This window comes from Penicillium nucicola (genome assembly GCF_028828085.1).
Source record: "Penicillium nucicola strain IBT 29836 chromosome Unknown utg000006l, whole genome shotgun sequence".
Lineage (NCBI taxonomy): Eukaryota > Fungi > Ascomycota > Eurotiomycetes > Eurotiales > Aspergillaceae > Penicillium > Penicillium nucicola.
The window spans coordinates 2,106,445-2,127,456 of record NW_026643130.1 but is presented as its reverse complement, the minus strand read 5'-3'; the positions used below and the strand labels follow the sequence as shown (position 1 = coordinate 2,127,456).

Genomic DNA, 21,012 nt, shown 5'->3' with positions numbered 1-21,012 from the left:
TTGAGCCAGCATCGATCGATGGCGGAGGACGTCACTAGATGGTTAGACTGTACTCGCACGTCTTCAGATCGGTTGATCGGATACTCCAGCTGGGGCTTCGGTGAAGCTATATCACGTAGCCACCTATTGTCTACAAACCTACCACACATACAACATTGACCAGCTTTCCAGGCCAAATTAGCATTATATTGAGTTTTGTAAAGTTTCGTAGCAGCGCGTCCATAGCAAGCGCCGGTCTTCCGCCGAGTCTTGGCGTTAGGGCTGTGATGCGGAAGCGTACGTACCACTCCCCACAACTTCAGCCCTGTAGTGTTGAATCGTGATTTCCATTGCAGCGATTCCGGGATCCTAATTTTGGATATGAAAAAGAGTCATGGACAATCTTCGGAGGTATTGGCTGCTCGTGCTGGGTCCGGAACTGGGTTTGTGGACTGAAATTGGGAGAGGGAACCATTGCCACTAGCTGGTATCCATTTTGTAGAGAAAGATGAAGTCAGGGATAACAGTCATTTCTTGCAGATTCAATTGCTGATTGTAATTGTAGCCGAGGATCTACCTCGAGGCTAAATTTTGGGATTGAAAGTTCCGAGGTTCATGTCACGAGCGTAGAAGTATATACAGAGAATCACACTTGGCAACGAAAAGAACGCTAACGAATTGCCAAGTCTATACAAAAGAGTGAATGAGGTTTGGCTGTGGGGTTATGGATACGCCATGGCCATCTCGAGTTGCTCGTATCCTTTTTCGACATGGAGCTGTTTTTGAGTCGATGGAAGTAGATCGACGATGAAAGAAAGAATATAACCGGTGAACACGAAGGCGATGACTAGGGGTGCTAGTTAGCATATCTCAACGATAGCAATGACGTGAGGAGTGGGGGGGACGTACCCCATTCAAGGGTAGCAGCCATGTTGTTCTCCTTATAATGGATAGCCTCGGTGACGCGGAAGACGATGACGAGGGTGAGTTCGACAATGATGAAGGACAGCTTGATGACGAAGCTGGTGAAGATCATAGGCTCGCGCAGGGCATGGGAGATACCTAAATGGACGTAATCTAGACACATCAGGGCGGCACTAATCAGATACCCCACACTTATGGCCGTTAGCAAGGCATAATATGATCTGATCTCTTGGCGGAGACATACATGAAGATAGTCACAAAAACATCATGTGTGAAATGGTGGTCAATGTTGTCAAAGACAGATAGCAGGATCAAACCAGTGCTTCCTATCACTGTGAAGAAGAAGGAGGCGTGTGTGCAGAGCTTGTTGACGTATCCCCTGCTTTGGATGAATTGATAAAATGAGAGATTGAGAAGCAATACTGTTGTGATACATCCTATCATGAACAAGGGCTTCAATTCCTGTGCTCCTATATCAGAGATGAAACTTGGGGGTGTCAGTTCACTGGATTATCGAAGTCATTCTGGTCCGATGACGTCTAGGAAGAATACTCACGGGATATTCTGGCCAGGTTTCATCAGGCCATATCTCGGTTCACCGATCATAGTCCAGTGGCCCAGCATAGCCAGCAGCATTGCTACACACAGCGGTTAAATTGAGCCCAACAGCGACCGTGGACAGATAGAAGAGAAGCTCACCTAGCCATGTCGAGGCCGAAATGGTCGGAAAGACCCAGGGAGGAGGAGGCGAGAAAAGCGACATGAGGTATAAAGAAGCGGGTTTCGGCAATACTCATAGTCTATAAGGAGCGACAAGAGATGAACGGCTGGTGAAGTTGGATACCAGCCATGTCACATCGGCATTGAGCAGATGATAAGGAGAAGTTGACCTTGCGTGTGTGCTCAGGCGACAAAGAATTGTGCCTGTCGATCCTTACTCTGCCTACCGATGACAACAATGATGGTATGTGGGTCTATTAAGGGAATTAAGGGAAATAGACCCCTCGATTGTTTCGGATAAGATAGTCGCTCTGGGAAATGCTGGCGGAAACTAATTTCATAGGTTTGTCATATATGGTATACACGAGACGTTTCGTTGTTTACCCTTGGTCGAGCAGGCCATTGACTCGCTGTGAGGTCCATTTTGGGGAATGTTTCACCCATTTTTGCTTCCCCACACGCCCCCATGTTTGCTGCTGAGAGATCTGAAAGCCAAATCCACGCAGGAATGCATTGTGGGAAGTGTCAGGTATCATGTAGCAGAATTGAACCTGTTTTCATGACAAAGACCCTAGCCGATGTGTGGTGTCAAAATATGCAACAGTCAATGCCACATTCCAGGGGTGGATCTATGAATAACACGCCATACGCGTATACAAAGGCACGGCGTAATCAATGGACTGGACACAAAGCAATGCATGGATTTTCCACAGACCAAGGCTCGAAATCAGCCACTCGGGACAAGCCGCACAGATAGAATAACGTTAAACAGTTTTAGCGTGGAAGTTGCTAAATTAGCAATTCCGGCGTCTTGGCCCGTCCGACCACTAGAATTCAGCGCCCGAGTCCTCGGCATGGTAAGTGATTTCAAAGATCAAGACCTTGCTCTTTCGCCCGGGAAGCCATGTCTTGCAGTTCTCATCTGCACCATACAGTGGTCCGAAAACAAAGAAGGCGGATATGACACCCGACGTCTCAACTATTAAAGGCTTTCGATATTAGATGTATCTACCGGATCTAGCGGACCAACACAGGTATTGACTGTGTTCCGTGGCGCACGGATTTATTGTTGATTAAATTAAACGACTGCACTCTTATTGGAAAGCAAACCTTCCTAGTAGCATTACTCCTGCGAGGTTGTTTATATATTTCTTAATGTGGATAAGGTTCGATGATACAAAAACAAGCCAGCGCCAACATACTTTCTCAAGCCGAAGGAAAAAATGATTTAACTTGACACAAAGCGAGGAAACAACAAAACGGAACCGAAACAATGTAGCCTCCTGCAAAGGACAGGGGTTCATTGTAATTTAGATCGCATAGTGCGCCTCGGCCAAGGAAGAGGCGCATCATCCGGGGCTAGTCACAAAATAGTCAACTAAGCCCGAATGGTCGCGTGACTGAGATGGATTGTGTTTCTACTGTACGGTACTGTAGTGGGAGAGAATAAAAATAGCAGAGAAAGAAAACTGGTAGGATAATATCACTGTTTAGACAACTCTTTGCTTCAGGCACCAGGGCTGCATGGGGTTAGGACTCTCACCAGATGCCAGCCTACGCGGATTTTGGGGCAGTGAACATCCGGGCATCCGGCATAAAGGACCACTTCAATCTAACATGGCCAATTGAACAAGGAGAGAAGAGGATAAGCGCGACAGTATCATCTATCTGGATCTGGACCGGGTCAGCACTGCTTACCAACCACCCTCAACTAACTTAGCTTCGTCGGCTGTGTGTAATGGGTGACTGGCTCGCGATCGCAGTGGCATGAGAGAACAGTATAGGGGAGCGCCCGTGTATAGATGATCATAGAGACCCGAGCACAGAGGACCAAGTCGTAGAATGCGCCCTGGACCACTGTGCATTCAAGATGACCTACCTGTACTGCAGATCGGGGAACTCGAGATCGGCAGCGAGATTCAACGCCGGCCAATCTCAGTCAGCGCAATTACCGTAACCGTGTTTGGGTGTCAGTAATGACAACATCAGGAATCTGCCCCAGCTCTAAATCTTGCAAAGCTCCATCAAACCGGGAAATCGGTTGGTGCTAGGAGAAACCGTTCCTGATGATCCCCAGACTAATGCCTCTAGTGTCTCGTGGAAGTGGTCACGGCGGAGAGAACAGTTGGGGGCTGGCGACTGTTGACGAATGAGCGGAGGGGGAAAAGGGATATGTCCAGCTGTTCAGCCGCACTGAGACACGTAGAACTGTTGGGCGTTGACGATGGGGATCATGTCAGGGATGGCACTGCGGCACAACATCAGCAGGAGAGGACGATTAGATCAGGAGAGCCTGAGGAACACGAGCTAAACCATGCCCGTGACATTGATCGCGACCGACCTCATAGTCAGGGGGCTGGGTGGGTGACGGGTTTGTTGACAGTATCGGTGCGACGCGACCACGTCAACAAACCGAGATTACGAACTCTACGTTCTACAAAGTGGAACTGGTGGAATATCTCTTCTCCAAAAGCCATCTCAAGGATGGACCAGTGATGAAAAGCCGACCGTGATGGTGTCCGCGCGTTGGTTAAAAGGCCTCACATCGCGAACACCAAGCTGACCTCGACAATAGAGAGTCAGGGCATGTGTTTGTTCAAAAATTCCCAGCCTTCCCCAAGGGGCCGGCTGAAGTGGTCAATTTGGTAGTTTTCAACTAGCAAAAACACGATCTCGGATGTCTCCTCACTGATGCGTGTAAAACCCGTGCACTTGGATGAAGAAGAAAGAAAAAAGGAAAGGAAGGTCGGGAGGCGAACGAGGTTATTATACCCGCCATAGACTTGGCGCTAGTCTAGATCAGGCCATTTAACCGAGGCACGGGGGACACGCTGGTTGGCTGACCAGCCCGTGGCAGAAAAATGGCGGTGTGGACAGCAGTTGACCGTTCAATAGCTCCAGCAAACAAGGCAGGGGATAATACAGTAGTGTCCACGGAGAGGAAAACTCCCTTACTGCCGATTAAATTTGTTTCTGGCAGCGCTTGGTGGTTTAAACTACGTGGATTATGAATATGTCACGATCTCTTCCGCATTGAGGGGAATCACGTGGGACTATGTCGTCAGGCGATCAGCCGGAACAAGATTAAGCTACTGTCCGCGGGTAGCGGACTTGATATCTTCTCTTCATATCCTAGCTTTGTTGCGCTGTTGTGAAACTGCCTGCGTATATACTGCTCTGAGGCTACGATTAATTAATACTTGCATCCTCTCCACATGGCCAGCGGAATCGGTTTGCGGTAACCTTATCACCTCCGCTTCCCCGGCCAACATGGAAGTAGTCCAGAAAGAGCATGACCGGCTCATGAAGAGGCTCAAGGCTTCTCAAGGCATTAAGAATGTCCAGTCGACAATCGAACTTCTGCAATCTGCCCGAGATGCCATAGCTGCTGGTCGGTCAACCATGTAGAGACCTTCCCCGCTCACTCCAACTGACACTGTTCGTTGATAGACCCCGAGTCGGCGCCGGTTACTATGGCCAAGCTCCAGACGCCAGTTAAATCGTCATTTGACTCGATCAACGACAGCTTGAAGGAAACCCATAGTGGCTTGAACAAATATACCAAATCTCTCGATAAGGTAGTGGTCTTTCAGTTCCTCCACCAGACCCCCTCTCACATGTGATTAGCTCTTCAAAGACCGTCCTCTTCCAAGCACCGATCACGATGCCCTCTCCTCACAAGAAAACCTGATCAACCGCGCGATTGCGATGCACCTCCTCCGGGAGGGTCAGTTCGGCGTCGCCGCCACCTTCCTCTCCGAGATCTCCGATCGTGAAACGAACAGTACACAACAGAAAGGCGAGAGCGCCAGTGCGAGTGCCACCACAAACCTACTCGACATCGATGAAGTCCCCTCGACCGAGATTAGAAAGCAGTTCGCCTCCATGTACTACATTCTCCAACAACTACAAGAACACAAGAACCTCCTACCAGCAATCGAATGGTCGAGGGAACACCGCCAGGCTCTGGAAGCGCGAGGCAGCAATCTGGAATTTGAGCTTTGTCGTCTCCAATATGTGTGGCTATATCACGGCGGATCGAGTGGTCAAGACGGGCCAGCAGGCTGGCAGGAAGCTCTCGCATACGCCCGTCGTGAGTTTTATGTGTTTGTTCCACGATACCTACGAGAAGTGCAGCAGCTTGTTGGTGCCATGGCCTATTCGCCCAACCTCGAAGCTTCCCCTTATGCGTCTCTCTTCAATACTGCCTCCGCATGGGACGACGTGGCCCACTTCTTCACGCGCGAGTTCTGTTCTCTCCTCGGCTTGTCCGCAGACTCCCCACTTTACATCGCTGCCACTGCCGGTGCAATCGCATTGCCAACGCTGCTGAAATTACAGACTATCATGCGAGCGAAGCGCACCGAGTGGACATCCGAGAACGAGCTTCCTGTAGGAAACCCCCGCCACGCTGTTTATGTTTGTTGTATCATTCTAATTGCTTCTCACTAGGTCGAAATATCCCTCCCACCTTCCTACCTCTTCCACTCGATCTTTGTCTGTCCCGTATCCAAGGAACAAGCCACAGACGAGAATCCGCCCATGATGATGCCTTGTGGACATGTCATCGCAGAGGAATCACTGAAGCGTCTTGGTAAGAGCAACCGGTTCAAATGCCCATACTGTCCAAGCGAGAGCCACCCCAAGGATGCGCGCAAAGTGTTCCTGTGAGGCCGGACCCTCTTCTCTCGATTTCTTGTTTCTTTGTTGGCATGTGGCGCTTGGAGGAATGCGGGATGCGGGGATGGTTTCTTTTTTTCTCTCTCTCTATTTTCTTTCGGAGGCCTTCAGCATCGGCGTTTCGGTGGGTCATCTGGATTATTGCATTGTACCTAGTGCGGGATTCATCAGTTTTGCAATCGTTTCACCTTGGTATTACTGTAAGTACAGTAAGCCAATCAAGCACCCATGAACTTGACCAAAACCCTAGCACAGCCCATTCGTAAAATGACCATTCTACAGGTCACAATGGCAAGCTCCAAGTAAAATGATCTATCAAATTTGTGAAGGGCAATCTCCGAACCCGTGACCACGCGCCCCTTTTCCACTTTACGCGTTACGCGTGTTACTAGCTGAGACGCGTTCTGTCGAGTTGAGCGTATATGACCTCAGTTCTTCTTCGTTTTACAGCTGAATCTGGTATCGGTATCGGTAGCTTAATAAATAGGAATAGCCCCTGACTCTCATATCTCCCATTCCCATTCCCATTTCTCTCCCCATGTTCCTCTGTTCAATTGAATTCCAATACTAGATCGCTATCATGCTGCGCACACCCGAAACTCCATCTATGCCCAGGTATCGCGCCGGCAAATCCTCAGCTTTTACGCCTCAGTCGCGGAGAGCTGTTCAGACGCCGAGAGAAAGAGAGAGGCGAGAAAGAGAGCGAGCCAGACAGCGCGAGAGAGACTGTTCGACTTCGTCGGACAGAATGCGTCGTCTTGAGCGGAAGAAGAGATTTGAGAATCCCTCAGACGTAACGTACGTGAAGAAAAGCTGCCCAGATGACAACCAGCACTGCACAAGAGATACAATCCCCAATCCTACCAAGTATCCCCAGAACAAGACAAAAAAACAAAACTAATCAAGATATATAGATCCCCCCCAACATCCCCAATCGTAATGCTCCGTGTGGGACCACAAAAGCGGCTCTTCGCAGCCCACGAAGCAATCCTAAGCATATCACCATTCTTCGCAGCTCAAATCCAATCCCAAAACCACATTCAAGTCCAAGCCCAGATCCAAACCCCAACCCCAACCCCAAGTCGAGCCCGCACCCCACCCCGAAACAAGCTCATCGACCTACCGGAGGAACAAGCCGAAGTCCTCTCCTGCATCCTCGAATTTCTCTACAAAGGTGACTACTACCCACGCCTCAGACACAACGCCAACAAACAAACCTGGGAACTGGAAGACGCAGACCTCAACCCATCCAGCAGCGATGGAGACGGAGACCTAAGCGCCGGCGCAATGGCGACTGTATACCACCACCAAGCAGGATGTGTAATATTGCGGGATACCGCAGTTTAGTAAGTTCCCACCAACCCCAAAAGAAAAAAAAGGAAGGAAGAAAGGAAGAAAGGAATCCATAACTCAATACGACAGTAATGCTAATGCGAATGGGGGGTGACCAGCTGCGCGGCCACAAAATACGCTCTCCCGACGCTCCAGCGCCTCGCTCTCCGGAAACAGGGCCTCCATACCAATATATCTGTCAGCACGATTCTGGCTAGTGCGCGCTTTGCGTATGCCAACACGCCTGATACGGAGTCTAGACTGCGGGCGCATTATCTGGCGCTGATTGTGAGGTCCAGGAGTACTTTTATGCGGAGTGGGACTATGCAGATGGAGATGGAGAAGGGGGGATTGTTGTTCTTTGATCTTTTTGTTGCTCTGTGTAATCATATGGTGAGTCTTTTTCTTTGTTGCTGTTGTTGGTGCTTGCTGACTGGATTCTTTTTTTTTTTTTTTTTTCAGGATGATTATGATCCTGGTGAGTTGGGTTCTGGGTCTGTTTCTACGACTTGTTAGGTCGGGTTTGTATAGGTTATGTATGTGTAGGTGTATTTGTTTGAGTTTGAGTTTGGGTATGGGTTTGGGTTTGGATATGGGATGGGATGGGATGGGATGGGATGGGATGGGATGGGATGGGATGGGATGGGATGGAGTGATTGTAGGATTCTTTGGATATTGAAAATGTCTAGGGCTACTGCTCAGATACGTGTAGTACTATATTTTACTGGTGGAATGGATGTATTTGAAAACTGTTGATTCATTGTTAATAACTTCGTAAGTTCGTGATCCATAATGGCTTTGGTGGCCATGTTCTCAACAGTCGATACGAATGTATGGACCGGACCGGAGGTGATCTGGTTGACCTTCTTCTGCATTTCATTATGCCAAGGATCACTCTGCTTATTTGGATGTACCATTTTGGTCGGTAACAGCGTTGCAGCTATTCAGATCAGTATCTTGAGTACTGTGGAATGTGAGCTGAGTATGTCAGTCGTGTTGATGCAGTCCAACGTGGACATGTTTAACATAATCGAAACTTTGTCGATAGGTATCAGTGAATGGCGAATTCCTTCCCATTGCCGTTGTCGCTTATTCTTAGACACCAGTATCCGGGAAAGCACCCTTCTTGTTGAGGACAATGATGCCACGTTCGCGAGCAATGTATCCCTTCATGAGGCCCTAGAGGACAGTGAGTCAATAAGCCTTTAGTTAAAAATCAAGACGTCTTACCTTGTAAATGAGGTTGGACAATAAGCATTCCACCTCGTCGATATCCACTCGGGACCGGCCGTTCGTGTCGGTACCAACCCGAAGAGCAGCGGCAAACTCGGCCACGGGAACACGGCTTCGTCGGATGGCTGGCTGGCCATCCTTGGGCTCCTCAAAGCCTCCGGCGAGGAAAACTTTGCGGAAAAGATTGCGAAGAGCAATATCACGTCCACGCTCAAGGGGTAAGTAGATGCGTCTCTTGACGAACTGCTCCTCGCCAGCGGCCATGGCCTGATCGAATCCAACCAGGTCCCCCTTTTTAATGCACATTGAAAGAGACCGGAAGAGCTGTTCAAGTCTTGGGAAAGGGGCAAGAAGCTCCTTAGTGGGTAGTGTGTGAGTAGTCACCAGGTGGCAGGGAATAAGGTATGTGAGGATCAATCTGGGAGCCATTAGCGAAAGCAGCTTGTAGTTAGCTTTAATACTGACTCTCGGTTCTTCAAAGCGTCTTTGTGGCACATCTTCCAAGCCCATGTCAAATGCTCTTCCGCCTGCACAATCAATTAGTCTTGACAACTACCTGTGGCAGACTTTGAACTTACCTCTACATAATTCTCATCCAAAAAGTGGATGACTCCAACGTAGTATTTGAAGGTGACGATGTGAGATTTGGGGAAGGCATCGAGAGCGGGCAAATCGGCCGACGAGGCTTTGATGGCACGGAGAATGTTCTTGGTAAGGCCGACAGAGTTGATCTAAACCACAGACATTAGCGGGCTTCAGCAATAGTAAAAGAAGAGAAAAAATACCTTGAAATACGTCTTAAACAACAGGTTGGTCATCTGGTAAATACCCCACTTGCGAGACTCCTCAATGGGTGCCCTGGTCTGGTTAGCAGGGTGGTCCGACAGATCTCGTCAGTACTCACCGGTCACTCAGACAAAGAGTAAACATCCGGTTGATAATCTGAGCAGCATTTTCAAGGTGGGCATTCTTCTCAACATCAGCTGCAACATCGTCCGAGAACCCAAAGCCAGCCGAGCCCAGCGTTGCGGCTTCGAGATCAGCATTGATCGCAAAGATACGCAGGTATTTTCCCACTGTGTATAGACACGGTAGTGTCCAAGCTGGGAGACTAGAAGAGCTCGAGTACCCTCTGATCAAAGTGTTGGCAACTTTCTTCCAGGCATTGAAGACAGCGACAACACTGGCACCGGGGTGACGATCTTCACACTTGAGGATCTCGCCTACAGCTTCCCAGAATGCGGAGAAGATGTCAATCCAGGTATTCTGCTCCGCCTTGGAAATTTTTAGATTCTTTCCATGGAGTAACGCGTATTGGAGGTCTTTGGAAAGGTATGCGGCGTTGGAGAATTGGTAGAAAGAGCGCAGTCGGTTCAGGTCATCGGGGGTCGCGATCGGAGTGAGCACTGCAGCTAGATGCGGGCCAGATCCACTTAGATATGCATCTTTGAAACCCGTTGTAATGGAGCCCATGGTCAATTTTGATCTCACTGGTCTGAGTGAGATGCAGGGTGAGTTATCGGAACGGGGGGAGAACCGTGACTTACAGAAAGCCATTGATTGTTGGAGACATGTGGGGTAAGTCCAGCCTGTGGCTGGTGGGCGGTGAGGGTGATGAAGGCGGTCTGACCGTGGCGCATGAAATGACAGAATGGGACTAGCGTGAGGCGGAAGCCTCCACTCGCTTAGGGCAAGGGCGGTAACCCTAAGCACAATCGGAACCTCACAATTCTCGTTTTCCACCGACGGCACACTAACGACTCAACCACCACAGCGACAATCACAGTGAGTACCTCTGACTCGGTTTCTTGAGAGATTAATACTAACATTCAATTCTTCTAGATGGGTGAGTGATTTCTATTCCCTTCCCGATATTCCTGGATCATTTGAGAGACGGTGCGCGCAATTATTGGACGAAATTCGAGATGCAACAAGACGACACGATACCGACATGAGGATCACAAAGAGAAGGATTTAAGGCAATGGACGACAATTATCAACTGCAATGGAGGGGCACAATGCCGTCGATCTGGGTTAATCATCGAATCTCGAAAATTTTCAACATCCACAATCGACTCCTTGAAACTTGTCGAATTCTCGCCAACTAATTCCGCGCACCGTCACACTCCTCGAATTGAATATCTGGACATTCGAAATCATATTCAGAACAATGACTGACGGAATATCTCCAGGGCGTCTTACTGAGTACCAGGTCATCGGGCGTCACCTGCCCAACGAGGCGAACCCCACGCCCAAGCTGTACCGCATGCGCATCTTTGCGCCCAACACTGTTGTGGCCAAGTCGCGTTTCTGGTACTTCATGTCTGCTCTCCGCAAGATGAAGAAGGCCAACGGCGAGATCGTTACCCTCAACGTGGTATGTTGGGATTGAAACCCACACGAAAAAATGAGGTGCTAATTTCTTTCTAGATCTCCGAGAAGCGTCCCCTGAAGGTCAAGAACTTCGGTATCTGGATCCGCTACGACTCGCGCTCCGGTACCCACAACATGTACAAGGAGTTCCGTGAGATGAGCCGCACCGACGCTGTTGAGGCCCTCTACCAGGACATGGCTGCCCGTCACCGTTCCCGTTTCGGTTCCATCCACGTATGTTATTTGGCTATTCGAGACTTGGATTCAATCTAACAAATTCTACAGATCCTCAAGGTTGTTGAGATCGAGAACAACGACAGCATCCGCCGCCCCTACATCAAGCAGCTCCTCCAGAAGGACCTCAAGTTCCCCCTGCCCCACCGCGCTGGTGCCAAGGTCGGCAAGAAGATCTTCACTCACTCTCGCCCCTCGACCTTTGCTTAAATGTAACGTTCTGGGTTTGGGTTTGGAGTGTGTGGATGAATGACTGTTTTATGGCCAAGCATGCATGAAAGATGGTCTGTGGAAACCACTGTCTGGATGGGCAAGATGGTTGGATGTCTCTAGTCCCGTATGGTGGCATCTCTAGGTTATTTTGAAAAAAATCATCGGGTTTCTTGAATCATTGATATCCCAGTAGGGTGTAGATTTTATTATGCCATTATGATACATATCCCCAGAGACTAGATCTCCCGCATACCCCGTAGAGGTATTGTTATGTACCCCACTGGGATCCGACTACTAGAACGTGCATCCCACATTAGATCTTCATGAATGCCGCTTGTGGAAATGCTTGAGTTTTGCCCTGCGGATTTTATTTTTATTCTTAATTTTTTTTCGAGATAACAAAACAATGAGCTCGAGTCCAAATTTCTCATACTGAAATTTGATTCTTCATTTCTGGATCAAAATATCGGATCGCTTCGATTAGTTGAACCCGGTATTCGGCATCCCAGTCCCTCTCTCCGGGTACTGATTGTGGCCTTGTTGCCTTGTATATCAGGCGCCAATGTTGATGGTTTTAATTTTCATACATAAGTTGCGAGTATTTAGTTCTCAATTAAGCCGGTATGATTAGCTGCTGAACACTCAACACCTGAATAGCCTATAACCCCGTAAATCCGCGATGACATCGTAATCCAGGAACTGCAATTGCGTCATGCTCGGCAGGGAGCTGTCCGCTTTCGCATATGTAATCCGAATTCTTCCACTTCCTCCCTTCCACACTCCCCCAATCTATAGCCATCATGTTTGCCCGTCAATCATTCCGCTGCGCACAGCCCCTTAAGCAGGTAAGCTGCCATCACTTTGTCTGTTTGGATTCTAGCTAAACCCATGACAGAGCCTCCGCAAGTACTCTGCGGATGCCGCTCCCAAGAAGGCCAACTTGACCCCCGTCTACGTCGGTGTTGGTCTCGCTGGTCTGGCTGCCGGTGTCTACCGTTACAGCACTAGCGCTGTTGCTGAGCCTAAGGACCGCCCCAAGGTCTTCAATGGCGAGGAGTGGATCGACCTCAAGGTCGCTGCCATTGAGAACCTTAGCGGCAACACCAAGCGTCTCCGCTTCGAGTATGAGGACAAGGATGCCGTCTCTGGTCTTCCTGTTGCTTGTGAGTCATCTAAATCATGCTTTGAGGTCCTCACGCTAACCTCATACAGCCGCTCTCTTGACCAAGTTCAAGCCCGAGGGCGGCAAGGCTGTTATCCGTCCCTACACCCCCACTAGCGATGAGGGTAAGTTCAACCACGATCATTTTGTTTTCCTTTACTAACAAATCAGAAATCCCCGGATACCTCGAGCTCATTGTCAAGGCCTATCCCGGTGGTCCCATGTCTGAGCACATCCACTCCCTCAACGTCGACCAGCGTCTGTCCATGAAGGGCCCCATCGTCAAGTACCCCTGGGAGGCTAACAAGCACAACCACGTCTGTCTGATTGCCGGTGGCACTGGTATCACCCCCATGTACCAGCTTGCCCGCCAGATCTTCAAGAACCCCGAGGACAAGACCAAGGTTACTCTCGTGTTCGGCAACGTTACCGAGAAGGACATCCTCCTCAAGAAGGAGCTTGAGGAACTCGAGAACACCTACCCTCAGCGCTTCAAGGCCTTCTACGTTCTGGACCAGCCCCCCAAGGAGTGGGTCGGCGGCAAGGGCTTCATCTCCAAGGAGCTGCTGAAGACTGTCCTCCCCGAGCCCAAGGAGGACAACATCAAGCTGTTCATCTGTGGTCCTCCTCCCATGTACAAGGCTATCTCTGGTCCCAAGGTCAGCCCTAAGGACCAGGGTGAGCTCGATGGTATCCTGAAGGAGCTCGGCTACAACAAGGAGCAGGTCTTCAAGTTCTAGATGGTTACAGAATAGATAGCTGGAAATACGTGTAGGATAGACGTGTACATTGGTTTCTTTTTTGAGCGTACTGCCACGTATCTAGGCCAATGTTTTGTCATTAGAAGTCAAGATGATTTAGAGCATATCTTTATTAACATTTCTTAAATCAGTTATAAAGTCGTGCAAATTATTCGAGAACTTGTAAAAGTGGATAGACCCAAGTGGAGCTATGTATATATATCTTGAGGACCAGCGGTGTAGAAGAATGCTTGTTTCAAATTGTTTCTTTCTGATGAAAGTCCTAAGAGAGAAGTATTCATAACAACTGAATTTTCTTTTAAGAAAAATGCAGATCAGCTGGTGTAGGATACCATGCACAGGACATAACCTATTACATTCTGAGAGGAGGGGTAGGCGAACGAAGCCGAAGAGATCTAAAAAAGTGGCAAGTAGCAGGAAAAAGAAAAAGAAAAAAAAAAAAAAAACCAATAGCACATTAAAATCTATAGTCGACATCTGTAGGAGCGCGTGCACCTACTGTCGGGGTGCTATTTGCATTACAACATCGATGATATGACTCTGGGAACCAAGTTGGACCCTGGATGAGCTTCTGCAAGCCTTCGGCGACCCTGAAGAGTTGGGGGGTAGGCGGGGCGCTTAGCCTGCACATTAGCTCCTTGCCCCCAGCCCCCCAAAGCAGATTGCAGTCTTCCTATGGCTCTCTACTACCACATACTGTAGGCGATTAATGGAAAAAGAACCATATGCACTAGCGAACATCCCACAAAAGAACAATATCAATTACGTATAGACTCCATTCTACAAGATGAAAGCCCAATCATATGAAATCACCAGGACACCTGCCAAAATCCGTCATAACTAACATAGGTACGTCTCCTTAAAACTCATTTATAAAATTGATAGATACTGAAAAAGACCAAGATTGATTCTAAATATAATCGAAACGTCTCATGAGCTACACGATTCTGGCATTCTGGGTGGATTTTAGAAAGAAGAGAAAAAAAACACCCCCATCAGTGTCACCCCCCGCCTAGAGGGGCAAATCACCGGGGCGGTTGGGAAGGACGGGAGCACCGGTGTTGCCCAGGAATCCTTGAAGTTTGGGGTCTCATGACAACAGTTGAACCTAAGCCGAAAGTAGCGTTGGCTGCCCGGTGCGTTCGGGGGGTCTCTGGCCAGTGGGCCCCTCTCTCGGCTCTCCTATCCCCCTCCCCCCTTCCCCCCCCCCGAAAATTTCTTTCTCTTCACCCTCTTAACTTTCAGCACCCTGCAAGACCGCCCACCATGTCTTCCAACAATGAAACCGTCGAGGTCAACAAAGAAGAGCTCCGTCGGGCTGGCGACTTGGTATGTTTCTTTTATTTTCCTTTCAAGCTTATTTCGTATTTTTCTTTCGTCATTATCACCTTTCTTCGTGTTGTTTTTCTTGTGCGCAATGCCGCGTTGCGCGTCTCACTTCATCCTCGTTTCTATTCAACCCCGAGCTATGCATTGTGTTTTTGAAGCTTTGCAGATCTTCTGTGAAGCCTTTGAAGCATTATGCTGAGCTTCATTTGTAAAAAAAATACCTCGCTGTCGGAATGTCGCGCTCGGAAATGTGGCGCGTATCTGGACAGCTACGCGCCAACAAACCCCAACCCTAACTCATTGCCCATCAACCCCCAATCAAGCATGCACTGTTATTTCCTCTTTGCCAATGGCATCACTGACAAGATTAGATTGTCATGCGCCTCATGGAGGTCCAGAGCTACCTCGCCGACCTCGGCAAGGCCTATGTTCAGCATGTCAAGAGCATCACCGACGGTGAGGGCGCCCACATCGAGCTCCCCCTCGGTCCCACCTTCACCGGCGGAGACTTCCCCGGACGCGCCAGCAGCCCCGGTGCCAAGTCCGAAGCTGGCGGTCCCAAGAAGCGCAAGCGCGCCCCCGCCGACCCCAATGCGCCCAAGCGCGCCTTGACTCCCTACTTCCTGTTCATGCAGACCAACCGTGGCCAGATTGCCGAGGATCTTGGTGACAATGCGCGCCCCAAGGACGTTGCCGACGAGGGTACCCGCCGCTGGCAAAACATGGACGAGAAGGACCGCGGGGTAAGCATCTCCTGCCTTTGATCAATTGATAAAGAAGCCCCTACTAACCGCGCCCCCATTGCAGGTCTGGAAGCAAATCTACGCCGAGAACTATGAAAAGTACAAGAAGGATATGGCCGCATACAAGGCCACTAAGGCCGAAGAGGAGCATGACCCCGCTGCGACTCAGCTGCAACAGGACTTTGCCGGCGCCGAGCCGGAGCACGAGCTCGAGCAAGCTGAAGCCGAGCCTGAGAATGCCCAGTCTGACGAGGACACCGAGTCCTCCGAGTCCGAGTCTGAGTCCCCTTCTCCTCCCAAGGCCAAGACCCCCACTCCTCCCCGCAGCACCGTTAAGCGTCCTCGTATCAGCAAGGCCAAGGAGGTTGAAACCCCTGCCAAGTCGCCTGTGAAGAGAGGTCGCAAGGCCGCTGTCGCTGAGCCCGTCTCTGCTAGCAAGGACAAGACTCCTGCTGATACCAAGCGCAAGGGTGGAAAGAAGCGCAAGAGCGAGACTTCCTAAGTGTAGAGTCTCTTAGCTATATCTGTTGCGGAAAATTGTTTGTGTAGCACTTTTTGCTTTGCTTTGGCGTTCGGGAAAACTGAAACTCGATCTTGAACTGTATTTAGCTACTTTCATATTACAATTCATCACTTGACACATGTCACTCCCCGGGCCCTCAAGTCTAGCCTTGTTTTGTGCTTGGTATCACTTCCTCTTTTTGTTTCTCCTTCATTGACTTGTCTAACCCATCCCGATGCCCGGCACCCTCACCTTCACCTCACCTTTACTTCATCTTCATCCCTTTTTCACTCATCATGTCTCACACTCACCCTCTCTGTGACAGAAACCTGCTACAAAGACCCTCCTCAACCCGAAGAGCACAACGAAGATCGCAAATCCGCATGCTTGCATGTGGCTTCAAACTGGTGGTCGCTACTTCAAGACCGACAGGTTTCTTGCCGTCACAACAAATAAACTGTGTGACTATATCACATCATGATAGACCGTGGGATTGCAAAGTCGATACCATGATTACATTGGGTGAGATATCGGAGCCTGAGATGATGCCTTCGCCAACGAAACACCGTCTGCGCAATATCCCCATCCACCGTTCGAAGACATGGTGCATGTTGTGTCTCCATGTTGCAACCCGCGAGTAGATCGAGGACGACACTCATCTGGAGCTTTGTGAGGCCGGATGCTACGTTACCGCGTGCAACTTCAAGAACTGCGGATGCTGTCTTGGTGCACACCCTGTGTGCGATTCGGTAAGGCATTGGTATTGTTCTAGTCTTGCATCAAGGGTTCTTAACGTAGTCGCAGGTGCCTGTCGTTATTGAAGGACACCGTACGAGCTGCACCTTTGTCCGCGGTATTACGATGCTATAGTTTGGAAGTACGAGGAAGAAAGGTCATCAAGACCTCTTGGGTTAAGCAGAGGGCTGTGAGACAAAGTGTGATGTTGCTTAGGCTAACTGTGAGACAAGCCTTTGGTCTAACAGTGTTACTTACATTGTTCTGGCTAACATGGAATATATAGAAAATTTTTGCTGGGACAAGCGTAACAAAGCGGAGCTCTCCGAAAATTCATATCAAGCCGTCGCATTCACACGGGTTCGGATTTTCGTCTTGATTATGGGTTGCTCATTGCTCGGAATGAATTCTCTATCGACAGGCTGCTGAAATGCCTGGAAAATGGAATCATTGAATCGTTGGTGACATGATGTATGTATGTAGGCTTGCTAGGTTCTATTTCCTATAATTTCCCATATAGTTCCCCTCTTGGCATACATAATTTACTATGTATGCTAAGTCTGAGTGAACCCATGTCAGTGCCGACGGTCTCCCAGTCCCAGAATAGATAGAACAGAGAGTATAGAACATAGAATATCAAAGCCCAAGTGGCTAAACAGTTAACCATCAGACAAGCGGGTCTCCCCCTGCGATCCTCCACTCACACACAATTTTTTTCCATTCGGTTCCAACTAATTAGCAACGCCTTGACTAAAACGGTCAAATAGCATCGCCCGACCCAATCGGCCTGCTCGGCACTTATCAACTGCTTATCTTCGGAAAACGAACGGCAGTCAAATATCCCCCACATTCCACATTTTATGTTGGACGTCCGCATACAGAGAGAGACTCGTTCTATCACATATCACCGATCATAGATCCAATACTACCCTCCCCCCCTCGGTTCTTGACATTTAGTGTCTTACTTACCGCCAAGACCCAGGCTCGGGTTCCACTGCCATGCAGCTCGTTCCAAAGGAGGTAGGTGGCACGGAAGTCGCGACGGCAAACCACTAACATCCTGGCAGCTTGACAAGCTCACTATTGCGCACCTCGGGTTCTTGGCACAGAGACGCCTAGCACGTGGAGTGCGGCTCAACCATGCTGAAGCTGTGGTATGTACACTGCCTCAGGGATCCTCTGCAACGTGCTAATCTCCACTTCCAGGCCTTGATCTCCTCTGTCCTGCACGAGGTATGTCCCCATCTAGAGCATCATGCCTGAGACAATCCCCAATTGAATCTAACAAAGACCAGCTAATCCGTGATGGCCACTACTCCGTCGCCGATCTCATGTCCATCGGCAAAACGATGCTCGGTCGTCGTCACGTCCTCCCCTCGGTCGTCGGAACACTAGTCGAGCTACAAGTCGAGGGAACCTTCACTTCGGGTACTTATCTCGTGACCGTACACCACCCCATCAGTAGCAATGAAGGCGATCTGGAAAGAGCGCTGTACGGCAGCTTCCTACCTGTGCCTGCGCCAGAGGCTTTCGCCGACCCTGACCCCGAGGACTTCCACCCGGAGAAGATGCCCGGCGCGGTCATTCCGGCCAAACACGCACGCGTCGAATTGAGCAGCGGACGGAGGCGCATCAGGTTGAAGGTTATGAGTAAGGGTGATCGGCCAATTCAGGTACGGAGAGATCTCCAAACAATGCGTGGCAAGCAGGATTGGGAACTGCGATCTGCGCGGCTGGGGCAGTCGGACCGTGTGCTAATTTCCTTGTGTAGGTTGGATCGCATTATCATTTCATCGAGACGAACCCGCAGCTGCACTTCGACCGTCATCAGTCCTATGGATTCCGGTTGGATATCCCGGCTGGTACATCCATTCGCTTCGAGCCGGGCGATACCAAGACGGTGACGCTGGTCGAGATTGGTGGAAATCGTGTCATCCGCGGTGGAAACTGGTTGGCAAATGGACCGGTTGATCTGAGTCGCGCCGAGGAGATTGTGACCAAGTTGCAGGCTGCTGGGTTTGCACATGTACCTGAGCCCCAGGCGGACAGTGCGCTTATTTCTGGGTTCTCCATGGAGCGCGAGGCGTACACGCGCATGTTTGGTCCTACGACCGGTGATTTGGTTCGATTGGGCTTGACTGATCTTTGGATTCGGGTCGAGAATGATTTGACGAATTATGGTGATGAATGTGCCTTCGGTGGTGGTAAGACGTTGCGTGAGGGTATGGGTCAGGCCTCTGGTCGCGGCCATGCGGAGTGCGTGGACACAGTCATTACGAATGCGTTGATTATAGATTGGACTGGTATCTACAAGGCCGATATCGGTATCAAGGATGGACTCATTGCTGGTATTGGAAAGGCTGGAAACCCGGATGTCATGGATGGGGTGCATCCTGATTTGGTTGTTGGCTCCTCGACCGATGTCATTGCTGGAGAGAACAAGATTGTCACCGCCGGTGGTATTGACACGCATATCCATTTGATCTGTCCTCAGCAAGTGGACGAGGCTTTGGCCTCTGGTATTACGACCTTCCTTGGTGGTGGAACCGGTCCTAGCACTGGATCAAATGCGACAACCTGCACGCCTGGACCCAATCACCTGCGCCAGATGATGCAAGCATGCGACAGTCTACCTATCAATATCGGAATCACAGGCAAGGGCAACGACTGCGGCCGAAAGAGCATCGAAGAACAAATCCTAGCTGGCGCAGCCGGTCTCAAGCTGCACGAGGACTGGGGTTCAACCCCAGCAGCAATCGACAAGTGCCTGGAACTCTGCGATGAGTACGACGTGCAGTGCATGATCCATACCGACACACTCAACGAATCCGGCTTCGTCGAACAAACGATCGAAGCCTTCAAGGGCCGCACAATCCACACCTACCACACCGAAGGCGCAGGAGGCGGCCACGCACCCGATATCATCTCCGTCGTCGAACACCCCAACGTCCTACCAAGTAGCACAAACCCAACCCGTCCCTTCACTCTCAACACCCTGGATGAGCACCTGGATATGCTAATGGTCTGCCACCACCTATCAAAGAACATCCCTGAGGACGTCGCCTTCGCAGAAAGCCGCATTCGCGCAGAAACAATTGCCGCCGAAGACGTCCTCCACGACCTTGGCGCAATCAGCATGATGTCCTCCGACTCACAGGCCATGGGCCGTTGCGGCGAGGTCATCCTGCGCACGTGGCACACGGCGCATAAAAACAAGACCCAACGTGGACCGCTGGGATCGGATGCCGATTCTGGCGCTGACAACTTCCGCGTCAAGCGCTATATCAGCAAGTATACCATCAACCCGGCCTTGGCACAGGGTATGGCGCATGCCATTGGTAGTGTTGAAGTCGGAAAGGTGGCCGACTTGGTCATGTGGAAGGCTAGCAGCTTCGGTACGAAGCCGGTGTCTGTGATCAAGAGTGGAATGATTGTGGTTGCGGAGATGGGCGATCCGAATGCTTCGATCCCGACCATCGAGCCGATGATTATGCGGCCGATGTTTGGTGCGCGCGTCCCGCAACTGTCCATTATGTTTGTCTCGCAGGCTTCCATCGATGCTGGAATCGTCCAGTCATATGGACTGAAGAAACAAATTATGCCCGTTAAGAACTGTCGCACTGTCGGGAAGAAGGATATGAAATTCAATGATACCATGCCGAAGATGAAGGTTGATCCGGAGAGTTATGTGAGTTCACCTCCTTTACATCCTGCATTGTGGCAATCCATATGCTTGACCTGGTATACAATGCTAACAACCATCCCAACAGACCGTCGAAGCAGACGGCATGCTCTGTGATGCCGAACCAGCCACCGAACTGCCCCTAACACAGGCATACTATGTCTTCTAGAATTCTTGCATACTCCCCCTTTCCCCATACTAGCATTTACTTCTTTTCACGGCCTGCAAGTTCTACATTATACCTCATCACTCGAGCGTCTGCTATTATTTTTCTTCATTTCATTTTGGTGTTGATAGCGAACTAGCTCGAGTTCCGGTTTGGCTTTCATCTGTGTGCATGAGTTATACAAGTTTCATACGAACGTGACGATTCTTCTTCTTTATTATCTTTTCTTTTCATCCATTCACTT

At 49.9% G+C, this 21,012-nt stretch overlaps 7 protein-coding genes across 7 annotated transcripts; 5 read left to right on the top strand and 2 right to left on the bottom strand.

Moving 5' to 3' along the window:
- Positions 1-701: 701 nt before the first annotated feature.
- Positions 702-1,666, bottom strand: N7511_006821 (Frag1/DRAM/Sfk1 family protein; the record flags this gene model as incomplete). The annotated part of the gene is made up of 5 exons (XM_057129198.1): positions 702-826; positions 889-1,094; positions 1,148-1,390; positions 1,460-1,541; positions 1,603-1,666. The coding sequence occupies 5 exons, from the start codon at positions 1,664-1,666 to the stop codon at positions 702-704; spliced, it is 720 nt and encodes a 239-aa protein (XP_056983754.1).
- A 3,227-nt stretch (positions 1,667-4,893) lies between these two features.
- N7511_006820 (ubiquitin-protein ligase RMD5) lies at positions 4,894-6,294 on the top strand (the record flags this gene model as incomplete). The annotated part of the gene is made up of 4 exons (XM_057129197.1): positions 4,894-5,014; positions 5,074-5,201; positions 5,251-6,042; positions 6,076-6,294. 4 exons carry the CDS (start codon positions 4,894-4,896, stop codon positions 6,292-6,294), a joined length of 1,260 nt encoding a protein of 419 aa, XP_056983753.1.
- Positions 6,295-6,883: 589 nt separating this feature from the next.
- N7511_006819 (BTB/POZ domain-containing protein) lies at positions 6,884-7,650 on the top strand (the record flags this gene model as incomplete). Its single annotated transcript, XM_057129196.1, has 2 exons — positions 6,884-7,101; positions 7,218-7,650. The coding sequence occupies 2 exons, from the start codon at positions 6,884-6,886 to the stop codon at positions 7,648-7,650; spliced, it is 651 nt and encodes a 216-aa protein (XP_056983752.1).
- Positions 7,651-8,730: 1,080 nt separating this feature from the next.
- On the bottom strand, positions 8,731-10,341 carry csn12 (the record flags this gene model as incomplete). The annotated part of the gene is made up of 6 exons (XM_057129195.1): positions 8,731-8,814; positions 8,866-9,286; positions 9,334-9,395; positions 9,447-9,599; positions 9,654-9,726; positions 9,773-10,341. The coding sequence occupies 6 exons, from the start codon at positions 10,339-10,341 to the stop codon at positions 8,731-8,733; spliced, it is 1,362 nt and encodes a 453-aa protein (XP_056983751.1).
- A 98-nt stretch (positions 10,342-10,439) lies between these two features.
- Positions 10,440-11,685, top strand: N7511_006817 (60S ribosomal eL20 domain-containing protein; the record flags this gene model as incomplete). Its single annotated transcript, XM_057129194.1, has 5 exons — positions 10,440-10,499; positions 10,558-10,657; positions 11,061-11,245; positions 11,299-11,475; positions 11,527-11,685. 5 exons carry the CDS (start codon positions 10,440-10,442, stop codon positions 11,683-11,685), a joined length of 681 nt encoding a protein of 226 aa, XP_056983750.1.
- An 803-nt stretch (positions 11,686-12,488) lies between these two features.
- N7511_006816 (cytochrome b5 reductase family protein) lies at positions 12,489-13,590 on the top strand (the record flags this gene model as incomplete). Its single annotated transcript, XM_057129193.1, has 4 exons — positions 12,489-12,533; positions 12,584-12,851; positions 12,901-12,975; positions 13,022-13,590. The coding sequence occupies 4 exons, from the start codon at positions 12,489-12,491 to the stop codon at positions 13,588-13,590; spliced, it is 957 nt and encodes a 318-aa protein (XP_056983749.1).
- Positions 13,591-14,877: 1,287 nt separating this feature from the next.
- N7511_006815 (urease Ure) lies at positions 14,878-20,771 on the top strand (the record flags this gene model as incomplete). Its single annotated transcript, XM_057129192.1, has 8 exons — positions 14,878-14,940; positions 15,312-15,683; positions 15,748-16,153; positions 18,040-18,074; positions 18,127-18,153; positions 18,216-18,593; positions 18,692-20,608; positions 20,691-20,771. The coding sequence occupies 8 exons, from the start codon at positions 14,878-14,880 to the stop codon at positions 20,769-20,771; spliced, it is 3,279 nt and encodes a 1,092-aa protein (XP_056983748.1).
- Between the last annotated feature and the right edge of the window lie 241 nt (positions 20,772-21,012).